Below are 13,394 nucleotides of genomic sequence, written 5' to 3' on the forward strand. Positions count from 1 at the left end.
ATAAAGGCAAGGAAATGGTTTCAAATGAAGCGAGCAGGACCTTTCTGGGGAGAAGGCAGTGACTGGGGAGAGGCATGCTACGTACTGGAGTCCTGAAACAGTTCCTTGACTCGGTGGCAAGTATATGGATGCTCATTTAGAAGTCACTAAGCTGCTACATGCTATTTTATGGATTTCTCTGTGGATCTATTATACTTCACAGGATCAAAGCATTTAAATAACATTAAAGTGCATCCCTGTGTCTCCCACAACTCCTTGGCTCTGGCTTTGTGAGAGTGGGCTCTTTAGATGAACCATCACCTATGCAGAGTGGGCACATGACTGCACACAACGTACCCATAAGTGAAGACCAGTATTCATTGTTCCTGGAAAAAAGGGGGCTGAGAATTAATAATAAAAGAAAAATCTGAGTGTTTAGCCAGTTAAGAAGATACAGGGTAAAACTACTGAAAACTTAGGGGTGCCTGGGTGGCTCAGTTAAGTGTCTGACTTCGGCTCAGGTCATGATCTCGCAGTTTGTGAGTTTGAGCCCCGCATCGGGCTCTGTGCTGACAGCTCGGAGCCTGCAGCCTGCTTCAGATTCTGTGTCTCCCTCTCTCTCTGCCCCTCCCCTGCTTGTGCTCTGTCTCTCTCTGTTTCTCAGAAATAAATAAACATTAAAGTTTTTTTTAAAAAAAATACTGAAAACTTAGATGATAAACAAATTAGAAAGAAGTCATTGGAATCAGCCAAATTAACTGAAGTCGATACTCTAGGAGACTGGATTTCAAATGCTAATAAATACATAAACATTAGAATGAAATTTAAAGGTGATCAAGAAAATACTCTTCATCTGATACATGATTACTGTTGTAATCAGAAAAACACACAAGGCAGTTGGAGTCATCATCTCTGGGCTCTGCTTCCCCGTCTTTAGAATCAGGCAGTGATGTGTCCCACATGGAGATGCTACACCAGTCTGTGGAAGTATGTGGCCCATGGTGGGCTCTGTGATGATTAAAGTCACTCTTCCTTCCCCAACAACCTGTCTAAAGTCATTGCTCACTGGGGTGGTGCTTCTTTCCAGAGTGGACCCCCTGCCCCGACCTCTGAGCCTCCCAAATCACCCCACTGTGGACCATGGCTGCTCCCTCGAGGGGGCCCCTCTGGCTATGCTACGTGGCTGGGAGGGAAGGGGCTTTACAGGTGATTCTGGCAAGGGAACGAGGAAAGGATTCCACCGGAAAGCAACAGAATCAGCTTTCGAAATGTGCATGGGTCACTTGGTCAAGCGTCCAACTTCCGTTCAAGTCATGATCTCACGGTTCTTGAGCCCAATCCCCACATGGGGCTCTGTGCTGTCAGCACAGAGCCGGCTTTGGATCCTCTGTCCCTCCCACCCCCCACCTCTGTGCTTCCTCCACTTGCTCTCTGTCTCTCAAAAATAAATAAGCAGACAACAAAAAAAGAACATTCAAAATATGCATGGGTCATTTCAATTCATGCTCCTGGTTACAGGTGTCAGAAACCACGTCAGGTGCAGAGGCCCTCCCTGTGAGAGAGGGACTGGTACTGGGTCACCCTAAAAGGTACCTCCGTATAACAGGGACCTCAGACTGCTGTCCCTCCTCCCTGTAGACAGACGGGAAGACAGGTGACTATATGCTGAGTGCCAAACAGCAAATCGGGAAGATTGCAGTACATGTGATGGGCACCATGATGGGAGCTGGACCCTTCCGCCTGCACCCCAAACACTCCCACCACCCCTGCATGCCTTCATCTCCTCAGCCCAGTCTTCGCCTGGAAGGGTTCCTTCCAAAACACACACCACAGCATCCTCCTGCCCTTCTAGGGTCTCCCCACCCTCAGGATGAGTCCCAAACTGGCACAGCTCAGTACCCTTCCTGACAGGTCACCTGCTCTCTGCCCCCAACTTCTCTGGAAGTTCCAGGAGTTCCAAGAGTTCCAAGCTCCCTCCTCAGGTCTCTGCCTTTCCTCCTGCTGCCAGCTCCCTCCTCCCTTCTGGCTCCCTCCTAGAGAGCCTTCCCCTACCTGAACACATAGGTGGGCACCTCTTCTGCCTGTTGGCCTGGCCGGGTCTCCTAGTGAGCAGAACCAAGCAGACATTTAGATTTCGTCACAAGACAGAGCAACCCAAGGTTAGCAGCTGATGACCCACCCACCCATTCACTTACTCACTTACTCTCTCATTCCCCACAACCAGGGCAGGACTGAGCCCTGATGGGGAGGAGCTGGGGACAAGTTGAACATGAGCCCTGCCTGCACTGAGTTCCTAATCTGATGGGGAAGGCAGACATTTAGACCACCAGGAGATCCTACTTGTCATGGGGGACCCTCTGCCAGGGGCTGGAGGCAGGGAGGTGGGGAGGGGTCACCAGAAGAAGGGGAGGCAGGAGAGGAGTAATGAAGGGGGAGGACAGGGAGTCAGTGGGGGGGCAGGGTGGTGGGAGCAGAGAGGCAGTGGGGAGGACAGAGGTGAAGGTGTAGGGAGGTGGTGCACAGAGCCTGGGCGAACCCTGGCTTCAGAAGTCACTGACGTACTCATGGAAAGCCTCTGCGAGAATGACAGGGCTGCCTGCCTCAGGGTTTGTTGCAAGGACTGAATAAGAAAACCCAAACACTCTCGTGTTTGGAGGACAGCAGACACCCAACAAAAGTTAGTGAGGTGAAGCTAAGATGTAAGAAATGAGAAGGCAGAAGCCAGGTGAGGATGTGGCAAGGGGAACATACAACAGAAAGACCGAGCATCATATGCAAAGGCCCTGTGGCAGGAAGAGGCAGGATGAGTGTAAGGAACAGGAAGGTGGTCAGGGGGATGGAAGTGTCTAGTGAAGGGCTGATGGCGGGGCCGGGGCGTGAAGGGGAACTGGAGGAGACGGAAGGCTAGATCTCAAAACAAATCCTAAGCCTCTGACCCAGTGGTAGCTGCCACACACAGCGCCTTCCAGCAAGGCCCCTTCCCGCTCCCCGCTGGGCCTAGGCTGACTGGGGCCTCCTTCCAGGATGAGGGAGAGCTGAGGACCAGCCAACATCAGTTCACTTTTGCCCCCAGAGCCTCATCAGTCTGGCCACAGCGGCGTGCAAGGGGGGAATGCAGGGGCTGCTCCATGCTTCTCCACGGAGGTGGCTGCAAACCTCGTCTCCCTGGAAACCGGAATAATCATTGGAAGTGAGCTCATGGCAACTCCGCTCACGCGCGTGGGTGCCACGATTATTATACAAGCTGATTTACACACTGTCCTTTTCAAACCTATACGCCATGAATGTGAAAGAAGGTTCACTATCCCCACTTTTCTGGCAAGGCACCCTGCCAGAGGAGCAGGACGGAACGAGGAGGTTCAGCTGATGTTCTAAAATCTGCACTCCCTGCTAAAAATACAGCGAAACGCGCTCCTCCCCTCGCAGCTACTGCGGTTCGAGTCAGTCCCACGCAGATGTCCAGAGAGCTGCAGGAAGGGGGGTTCACATCACAGTTACTGGGCAGATGGTGTCCGTGAGGTGTGGGCGAGGGACCCTGCGAATGTGGGTGCGGCCTTCCGCAGACGCAAGGAGCCGCTGGGGTCTTGGGCTCACCAGGCGCCTATGGACAGGCACTCTGTGCAGGAAGGGGTGCGAAGCTGGGAGCTCGGGGGGCGGGGGGGGTGTCTCCGCAGGCCAGAACTTGCTGAGTAGGTGGCAGGAACAGAGGTGTGTTCCAGAGCACCCCTGCCTTCCCCGCCCCCTCCCCCAGCTCTTCCCCTAGCTGCAGCCACGCCTGCTTCTGGATGCAACGCGAAGTTATTTAACGCTGCAATTAGCCGGCAGAGTGAGTCATCTGCTCCCCCGGCCTCGCTGCTGCAGCAGCGGAGACGGTGTGGAAGGAACCACGGGCGCAGGCCCAGCCGCTCGGCCCGGTGGGACCTCAGAGGGCCTTCCAGAGACGTCCCATCCCAGATCGCCTTTCAGCAAGAGGATGCAGGGCCCGGAGAGGCCTGGGGGAAGGCCATCCCCCTCGCCCCGCACACCCCACGCCTTCCTTTCACCCACCTTGAGGTCCGGTGGTCAGAAAGAGGCGGTTTACCGCCCCCTCCCCCCAACCGTGGCACTCAGGCCGTGAACCGCCTTCTGATGAAATTAACTCACACTCACCCGAGCCCTGGTGAAATTCCTGCATGATCCCGGAGCAGGGCTTTCTTAGACTAACGTCCAAGGCTTCACCTCCACTTGGGCAGCATCCCTACCACCTCCCCGCCTCTCCCCACCCCCACCCCCACGCACAGCAGCGGGCGATTTCCAGGGTGCGCTGGAGCGTCCCAGCAGCACCTGATCTCCTTCGCCCACCCTTTCCTGGCATCCAGACTCCCAGCACCCATCCCCCCCGCCCACCCCCACCCCCACCCCCAGCACCCAGGCTCACCCCTTCCCTGGGCTCCCTTCTCCCCTCTCCTCCCCACCTGGACTCTCTCCCTTCCTCTGTCCTCCTCCCTCCCCTGTCCCGCAGACTGGCCCCCCTCCCCTTCTGCACCCAGGCTCTCCCTCCTACCCTACCAGCACCCGGGCTCCCTTCTTCCCCCTCTCCCTGCACCCCAAGCCAACTTCCTCAGGCTTCCAGGCCGCTGGTAGGCCGGTGGTGGGCGTGGAGCCTGGTCGCGGGAGAAGCGCAGCCTTAGGGGCCCGAGAGGTGGGAGGTACTGGGGAGTGGGCCCCTAGAGGAGTCCGGGGTAGAAAGACCTGGGGTGGGGGTGGGGGGTCGTGTTCCCAGAGCGGCCGGGAGAGTGGGAGGCAGGCGGAGAGGCGCGAGGGAGGAGGGGGGTCACTTCTCCTTGGGGAGGCGGCAGAGGGGAGTCCTAGGGGCTGCGGGGGTTGAGGGTGGAGAGGGGGGCGGGGGAAGGCGGCGCCTGGGCCGGGCGCACGGGGCGGCGGGTGGGGTGGGGGGAGTGGAGCGTCCAGGGAGGGGCGCCGCGGGCTGGGGAGGGGGCGCGCGCGCCCTGCGGTCCTCCGCGCCGCATCGGTTCCCGGCGCGGGGCCGCGGCGGCGGCGGCGGCGGCGGCGGCGGCGGGAGGCGGAGGATGCGGACTCCGGCGCCGGCGGCGCGGGCCCGGGAGGACGCGGGAGGATGAGGAGGAGGCCGGCGGTCCGGCCGCGCGGCGCCGGGAGGAGGCGCAGGCGGCGGGGGCGGCGGCGGGCGGCGGCGGCGGCGGGCGCGCGGGGTGCGGGCCGGCTCGGGCGCGGAGGATGAAGTGGAGCGTCCGCGGGGCCTGCGCCGCGCTCTCCTCCTGCCTCCTGCTCGCCTGCGCGCTCAGCGCCGCCGCCGTCGGCCTCAAGTGCTTCTCGCTGGGCTCGGAGCTGCGCGGGGAGCCGTTCCGGCTGGGGGCGGCCGCCGGCGCCTTCTACTCGGGGCTGCTGCTGGCCGCCGGCCTTTCGCTGCTCGGCGCCGCCCTGCTCTGCTGCGGGCCCCGGGACGCGCCGCTCGCGGGGTCGGGCCCGGGCCCGGGGCTCGGGGTCCCCGCGGCCGCGGCGGGGGCTCCCGAGGCCGCGCCGGGAGAGCCGGGGGCCGCGGCCGGGCCCTCGGGGCCGGGGAGCAGCCAGAACCTGCTGCTGCTCGGCGTCCTCGTCTTCATGCTCGGGGTCCTCAGCGCCTTCGCGGGCGCCGTGATCGACGGCGACACCGTGTCCCTCGTGGAGCGCAAGTACTCCCACTACTGCCTGCCCCCGCGCGCGCCGGCCCCCGGCCCCGCCGCCGCCGCCGCCGCCGCCGCCGCCCCCGGCCCGGCCCCCGGCGCGCCGCGCGCCCGCAGCACCCTGGACAGCGCCACGTCGGCCAAGTGCCGCCAGCTCAAGGACTACCAGCGCGGCCTGGTGCTCTCCACCGTCTTCAACTCGCTCGAGTGCCTGCTGGGCCTGCTCAGCCTCCTGCTCGTCAAGAACTACCGCGCGTCGCAGGCGCGGCGCGGCCGGCGCGGCCGGCGGAGGGCGGCCCGGGCCCTGGCGCGGCCCCGCGGCGGCCCCGGGCTCCGCGCGCAGCCGCCAGCCTCCCGGGCGCGGCGGGGCCGGCGGGGCCGGCGCGGTCGGCGGCTGCAGCCGCGGCCGAGCGACGCTTCCATCCTGTCCCCGGAGGACTCGGACGTGGCCGCCCCGGGGGACTGCGCTGGCTTCGGGGCGCACCACGCAGTCTCCTACATCAACGTGGGCGTCTTCCACGCGCTCGACGAGGCGGGTGTGGAGGTGTGCTGCGGAGGGCACCCGTCGGTGGAGCTGCCGGGGTACGCGCCCTCGGACCCCGACCTCAACGCCTCCTACCCCTACTGCTGCCGGCAGCCCTGCGAGGCCGCGCGCCCCTGGGAGCCGAGCCGGGCCTGCTGAGCCCCGGGGCCCTCCCCGGAAGGACGGACGGACGGACGGACGGCGCGCCAGCCGGCGCGGGCCTCCCCGGCCGACCACCGCCCGCCGCCCGCGAGCGAGGACCAGGCCTGCCGTGGACATGCCGCGGAGATGCACCTTCAGGGGTGGACTGGCCTCGCGTCGCTGAGGGCCCCTCGCCGAGAGACTGGGCCTCCAGTATTACCATTTCTGTGTCTGGGAGGTTTCTCTTCTTTTCTGTGTCTGTTCGTATCCGGATTCCGTTTTAAAGTTTACAATAAATGTTTCGGGGCTGCCTCGCCCCCATCGCACTTCTCTTTGGCAAAGTCCGGTCCAGGGTGAGAGCTCAGAAAGAGAGGGTGATTTCGCGGGAGGAAGAACCCTCGCCGAGAGGACAGAAGGAGCAGAATGGCAGAAGTGAAAACGCACCCAACAAGCGACACTTTGTACACGGATGTGCCTGCTTTTGTTGATACTTTCTTACTGTAAAGCTCTCCATAAACAGTGGAAATGTTTGGTAAATTTATTGCAATTTAAAATTGGTTAGTTCCTTTATTAAATTAATTGCTATGTTATTGGAGATATTCATCAAATTGGAGTTAGAGGGTGTCGACACACAACCCGCTTTGGGGCCAGTGGTTGGACCTGGTCAGACAAACGCTGAGTTGGAGTTTTCTGCTGGGCGGTTGCCTCCATCCAACCTCTTCCTGCAGTTAACTTCCCTGTGTGTGTACCAGGTCCCAAGCGTTTCTTTTTTTGGAAATTGGCGGTGGGGTTTCTACTGCAAAGCTGAGCTTATTTTTGGTTAGTATATATGAACAATCCAATCCTATTTTGGAAAATCACAGTCATAGTTTTTTTCTGGCAAAGATTATTTTCCTGTTGATTAATTCAGTGATCTGGTAATTTTTGCATATTATAGCATTTCATTTAAAATACACCCCTTAAATAGCCTTAACGGATGTGAAGGTCATGCTTTTAAATCCTTAGGATGCTTACCCGCACAATATGAAATGTATTCTCGGTGACGGCAAAATACGTTTCCATCCAGTCTGGTGGCCTGGCTGGGAGCCAAGCAGGCTCAGAGTCTCGGGCAAAAGGTAGCACAACCCCACGTGCTGGGATTGTGGCGCCAGGGAGGTGTGCCGATGATTCTTAAGGTGCTTGGAGCAGAATAGTGTAGCGGAAGAGCGGCACTGCCCCACCCTGACCTGAATAGTGTGTGCCTCGCGCCAAAGGAGGTAGGGACACACCCAGTGCTCTGCCAGGGGTGAGCACCACACTTTAGGTGATAATAAACAAATAATGTGTAATGTCTTTGCAGCGTAAAGGGGTTCACTTCTGATTGTGGGAAAGTAGCCGGATTCGGGGATGGAGGTGGAGTTTCCAGGTGCCAGCTCTGGGATAAGACCTCTCCTCAGCTCCACGTTCCTTGCCCAAAGCCACAGTCTCCTGTACTTAGACAATCAAGGCCCCCACCCCAGCTTGGACCTGGCGGGGCTGCCCAGCTGCAGTGGAGGCTGCTGGAGAGAGGAGGCCCGGCTTCCATGCAGAGGAGTGGAGGGGACCTGTCGCCGGTCAGCACCTGATCCTTGCTATGTAACATGGCGATCTCCTTGTTATGTTGATGCTGCCTGAGGAAAGAGGATGATTCACGGCCAAGTTAGTAGGTTCTGAACCACAGGCCTCTTCAGATACTGGTCCATATTCAGCCTCGGGATTCAGCCAGGCTGCGGGCATGGCTCAACTAGTCCCACCGCTGGTCCTCGCAGCCCGGCCCATCACCTGCCCTGGTACCACCGGCCCGATGGTCATCAACCTAAGCAGGAAATGTGATAAGTGGCAGCAAAAGTGGCTTTTAAGATACTTTTCCCCACCTACCTAAGTCAAATCAAGAAGGAATTGCCAGGTGTTTCCTGCTTCCTGAGCAGGGCTGCTCTCCACTCCCGGAGCAGAGACCTCATAGGCAGCTGCAGGGCTGACCCCCCAGAGCTCACCCAGTGGAGGTGGCTAGGCCACTGTGCGCTGGATAGACAGGCACACGGTGGGTTCCTGCAGAAGGCCGCCAGGCAAGGACCACCCCAGCAGAGCAAACACGTGGGCAGCATGGACACAAGATGTCAGACCTCCCAGTACCTTTCTTGTTTTCTGAAGTGTTTCATCTTACATGGTTTGTACAGCTTAAAATGTCATATGCCTTATGAATCTTTCAAATTTGCAATCCAAATCAGTGACCTCTCTCAACTTTCAGACATTTCTTGAGATGGAACAGAAGGCAGAAGGGGGTGAGGTGGGTGGGGCCAGCACAGGAGCCCGACAGGAGCATCATGCCATCTGGGTGGTCATCTGGCCAGGGCAGCAGGGAGCATCTGGGGTGTGCAGGCAGCTGCTTTTCCCCTGGCAAACTTCTACATGCCCAACGGACTAGATGACATTTTTAAAGATGCAAGTGTGTCTAACTCCACGGATATTGTCAACTCTACTTTATTGAGGCTGATATAATGATGTGGGATGCCAGGGCTTTATTTTTTAGAGTTTATGAGAGGAAATAAAATCGAGTCTCCCCAAACTCACATTGTTCCAAAGATCAGTACTCAGGGAAATGAGTGGAGAATTAGGAAGCTACTGAACCTCCTTCCAGTTAGGAGTGACTTCCTCGGGACCACTCCTGCCCCTGCGGGGCTCCGCCTCGCGGCCCTCACTTCTTATTCACGTCCATTCTACTTCCTGTAAGTTTTAGTCGTTTAAAATGGATTCTTTGTGCTCTAGAAAATAGTGCCAGTTCCTGGAACTTTCCTAAAATGGGTCTTACTCTGCCTCTCAGAATAATAAGTAACGAACGCCTGGCCTGGTGGAGGCCAGATCAAGAGTTTATGATTATGACAAAGTACCGGAATTAAACTAAACACATTTTAGCATTGTTACATGACTTAATGCTGAGTTTGTAAGTTATTATTTTAAACATAAAGATTGTTTACTTTTAAGGGAATAATTTAACTAAGATAACACAGGGGGTAGCCACCAAACAAGGCATGTTTTCTTAGATTGCTAAACAGGCCCTCCCAGGGTTTCAGGCATCTGGGTTTACAGGAGTTTCTTTGGTCAGAGGGGGTGTTCTGCCCTTGGCAACACAAATCTGAACCATGCAACTGAAGTTTTGACTGAAAGTCAATTAATCATTTAATTTTAAAAACCAGTCAGATAGTGTTTGTGATGAAGATCAAACTGCTGGTGATAAAGATTTTACTCCTGGCTGGTGTCAGGACACAGTTCAGGCAGAAGCCTTGAACATGCACACACACACACACACACACACGTGCAGGCGCGTGAATGCACACAAAAGTACAGGCACACACGAGTGAACATACGTGCACACAAGGACAAATGCACATGCATGCATGTGTAGGAATAAGTGCCCACACGTTCCACGTGTATATGTCTGCACATGCACACACACACTGTGTGGGGCATACACACACGCACGCAAGCACACACACATACAGTGCCTCATGAGAAGTGTCTGAGGGCCAGGCCAGCAGCCCTGCCTGGGGTGTCCGGGTAGAATCTGTCTGAGTTGGAGAGGCCCGACTGTAGACTGGCGCGTCCCCTTGCAGCGTGGAGGGTAGGCACGCGGTGCAGAGATTCACGCAGGCCTGCACACTCTGTCACGTGCCGGGGAAGATAGCGGGGTGACCCCTTACCTGGATGCCTGCACAGCACAGCAAGCCACATCAGAGGTGCTCTGGCATCCGTGCGAGTGCTGTGGGGCAGGCTGACCTCCTAGGTGCCTAGATGGGTCCCTGTTGTGCAGACACTGCCACGGCTTGGTTGGTGCTGACTTCTTTGGGTCACTTTGAGGTCTACTCCCCCGCTGGGCAAGGGCTGCTACATGCCACGCTGTCCCATGGGGCCCTCAAGGTTATTATTACCCTCAAATCACTGCTTTCTCATCAAGAAAGAACATTAATAAATGATAGAGACCATAAGAAAAATGAATTCTGGCATAAAGATATGTGCGAACTTTATATATCTGTGTACCTGTTTTTTATATGAGACAGAGGCCACAGCCTAATGTCAACTGGTTTACTTTCCAGATGATCCAATATCTGCTTAATTTGCCACTCTTTAACACAGTAACAAAACACCAACAAAATGGGAAAAAATTAACCTAGGAAAATAGTATTCATATATTGTCATGTCCCCAATCTGAGTTCTCCAAGGACTTCCTGGGGTGGCAGGAGAAAGCCTGGTGGTTCCTACCACAGAGCCGTGTTTCTAATAGTTTTCTTAAAATCTCCATGTTTTGAGGGGAATCGATTTACACATGAGAATTTCACCTAGAGAAGCCCTGATCTCTGATTTGCCTTTTCATCTGCCATCTATCCTCAACAGAATGCCAATAATATGTCTTGCCGCTTTAGGGTCAATAAAATCTGTGTGAAAGCACAACACACTCCTTTAAACGTGCCAACAATCCTTTATGCCTTGTCTCTGCATGGCTCTTGTCCTGGCCCTGAAGACTGTGCCTGAGTGTGGCCAGGTCTACCAGGAATGTGCAGAACAGGTAAGTGGGTGGACAGAGGCTGCCCCGGCTGCTGGAGGGGTGCCCCACCTCACCTGCCCCTCTCCCCAACACTCAGGCCCCAGCTTTGACCTTGTGCACCTGCTGTGGTCCTTACCCTATTCCTAAACCACCAGCCTGATTTCTTTCTTCGCCTCTACTCCTGATGCAACATTTCCCTAAAACACGGGACAGACTGTGCTGTCCTACTAAGAAACTGGCCTTCAAGAACTGCCCTGTTCCTGAAGGGAAGCAAAATCTCATGGACCCAGCCCAGCCTGACCCTGCAGCCTTCTCTGTGATCCATCAGGGCCTGGGGACAGTCTGACGAGGGGCTCCTATCTGGTAGGGCCCTTTGAATGAATAGTGTGGCAAACATCAGATCCTGGGTGTGCAGTGGAACAGCAGAACCAGCTGTGGTGCTGACTGGCTGAGGAAGGAGGCTGTGTCTCTGGAGCCAAGTATGGGGCTGGTAGTGGGGGCCTGGACCACCTCAGGTACCTGGGGCTCAAATTCGTTTCCTGTGGCTTTCGTCACAAAGTACCACAAATTGGGTGGCTTCAAACAGCAAATATTTATTCTCTCATAGTCTGAGATCAAGGTGTTGGAAGGGTTGCTTCCTCCTGGATGCTCTGAGGACTAATCGATTCCAGACCTTTCTCCCGGCCTCTGGTGGATGCTGGTGTTCCTTGGTGCTCCTGGGCTTAGAGACTCATCATTCCAATCTCTGCTTCTGCCTTCGTGCAGCCCTCTCCTCTGTCTCTGGGTGCCCTTCTGTGTGTCTTACAAAGACATTCTCATTGGCTTTAGGGCCCGCTCTAATCCAGCGTGACCTGCAAATAAGGCCACGCTCTGTGTGGACCAGAATTTTGGGGGACAAACCTTGAACTCAGTGCAGAGCTCATTTCAGGTTTGTGGTTTGCTCATTCTTTTCTGCAGGAAGCCTTCAAGCCTTTCTGTGCGGGTCTAGCTGCTCAGGACCTCAGAGGACAGGCACTCCCTCCCTGGGATGTGCTGCTGGGGAATAAAGCCGTTGGAGCCCTCATCAGACCATGGGTATTTACGGAGCTGAATAGATCTTCCAGATGAATATTCTAAAAAAAGCTGAAACATTAAAATTAATTGCCCAAGGGGAAATGCTTTCTGAAAATAAGTTATATTTGGTTTATTTGCAAATATTTTGAGGTAACAGCCACAGTAACTGAATTATTTTGCAAATCCAGACTGGCACATGTCATTCTCTTCTCCGTGTAGGGTTGGGGCAGGAGTGGCTTCAGTGCCTGGGAGGTGGGGAGGGGCTGCCAGTCCTTCTGGGAAACAAAGGCCTCAGGATCCCAGGCTATTCTGAAGGTGACCTTCTCCCTCTGGCAGGAATCCCTGTAGGCCCCTCTACCCCAGGGCCTTTGCAGGACATTGGGTCAGCCTCCATCTTGTTCATCTTAGGAGCTTTCTTTCTGCCTGCTCTCTCACCTCCCAGCCTCTGTAAGAGTGCCCATCCCCTGTCCCCCAACCCTGTGTCCTCTTGTCCTGGCTCAGCTGGGACATCACCTTTGCTGAGACCTCCCTTGATTCCCCTGCAGGACAGCGTCTGCTCTGTATTCCCCCTTCTTGTCCCCGGGGGCGTGCCCCTGAGGGTCCCTGTTGCCTATTTGGTGTAACTCAGGTTATTTTTCCCTAAGTGCGTGACTTTGGTTCTCCACGGTGGAGCCACTCCCAGCATGAGCTCTGCCGCCACTTGCCGCCTCCCTCACCTCTTCCGACCCGGTCCAGCCTGAGGCTGGGGGAAAGACGGCCCCGCCAGCTGCCGGGGGTCTTGTCCTCACTTGCCCAACCAACAAGCATTTATAAAGACTGCAGGCCAGCCCCCGGGATTCCAAGGGTCCGTCCATGCACACTATACAGTATTGTTTTTGGATATTTTCAAACTTCACCTGGGCACACACCATCATCTTTGTGGGTGGCCTGGGCACCACCTGATCAATGGCTAATTTGAATGGAGTGCTTGGCATGGGCCAGGCACTTTGCTTTCACTGCCTCCTTTAATCTTGAAAACGATGGCTTTACAGGTGGGAAAGCTGAGGCTTGGGGAACTGGGTTCTGTGCCCAGGTTAGAGCCGGTGTGAGAACTGCCATCTGAACTCAGTCCAGCCGCAAGGCAGGACCAATTTTCTGTTTCTAAGCAGCATTTGTGGGAGTTTTGTAAACCCAGGCACAGGGTGGGTAGTGTGACAATCTCCACGTCCCTTCTGACCCCTGGGTGCTTATAACCAGCCACCTGCTCACGTCCCTCTTCCGGGTCCCTGAGGACCCTGAACTCAGCCTTTGCCACAAATTTCACAGCTTCCCCTTCTTGGCTGAGTGACTCCCACCACCCACCCCCGGAACCCTGTCCTACGTGCCCTGTACACACCCACGTCTGAGCTCTTCAACTCAGCACTCTGCTAACTCACCTCATTCGGTGTTTCATTCAACAACTGTCAGCTGGGCCAGATGC

General features: G+C 56.2%; 1 protein-coding gene across 1 annotated transcript; it reads left to right on the forward strand.

The window, feature by feature from the left end:
- Positions 1-5,198: 5,198 nt before the first annotated feature.
- TMEM271 (transmembrane protein 271) lies at positions 5,199-9,268 on the forward strand. The gene has a single exon (XM_043573245.1). It carries the CDS (start codon positions 5,215-5,217, stop codon positions 6,340-6,342), a length of 1,128 nt encoding a protein of 375 aa, XP_043429180.1. The 5' UTR covers positions 5,199-5,214; the 3' UTR covers positions 6,343-9,268.
- The last annotated feature ends 4,126 nt before the right edge of the window (positions 9,269-13,394 follow it).

This window comes from Prionailurus bengalensis, chromosome B1 (assembly GCF_016509475.1).
Source record: "Prionailurus bengalensis isolate Pbe53 chromosome B1, Fcat_Pben_1.1_paternal_pri, whole genome shotgun sequence".
NCBI classification, from domain to species: Eukaryota; Metazoa; Chordata; class Mammalia; order Carnivora; family Felidae; genus Prionailurus; species Prionailurus bengalensis.

Coding starts and splice junctions, on each gene's coding strand:
- TMEM271 (XM_043573245.1), top strand. CDS start 5,215: ATGAAGTGGAGCGTCCGCGGGGCCTGCGCCGCGCTCTCCTCCTGCCTC.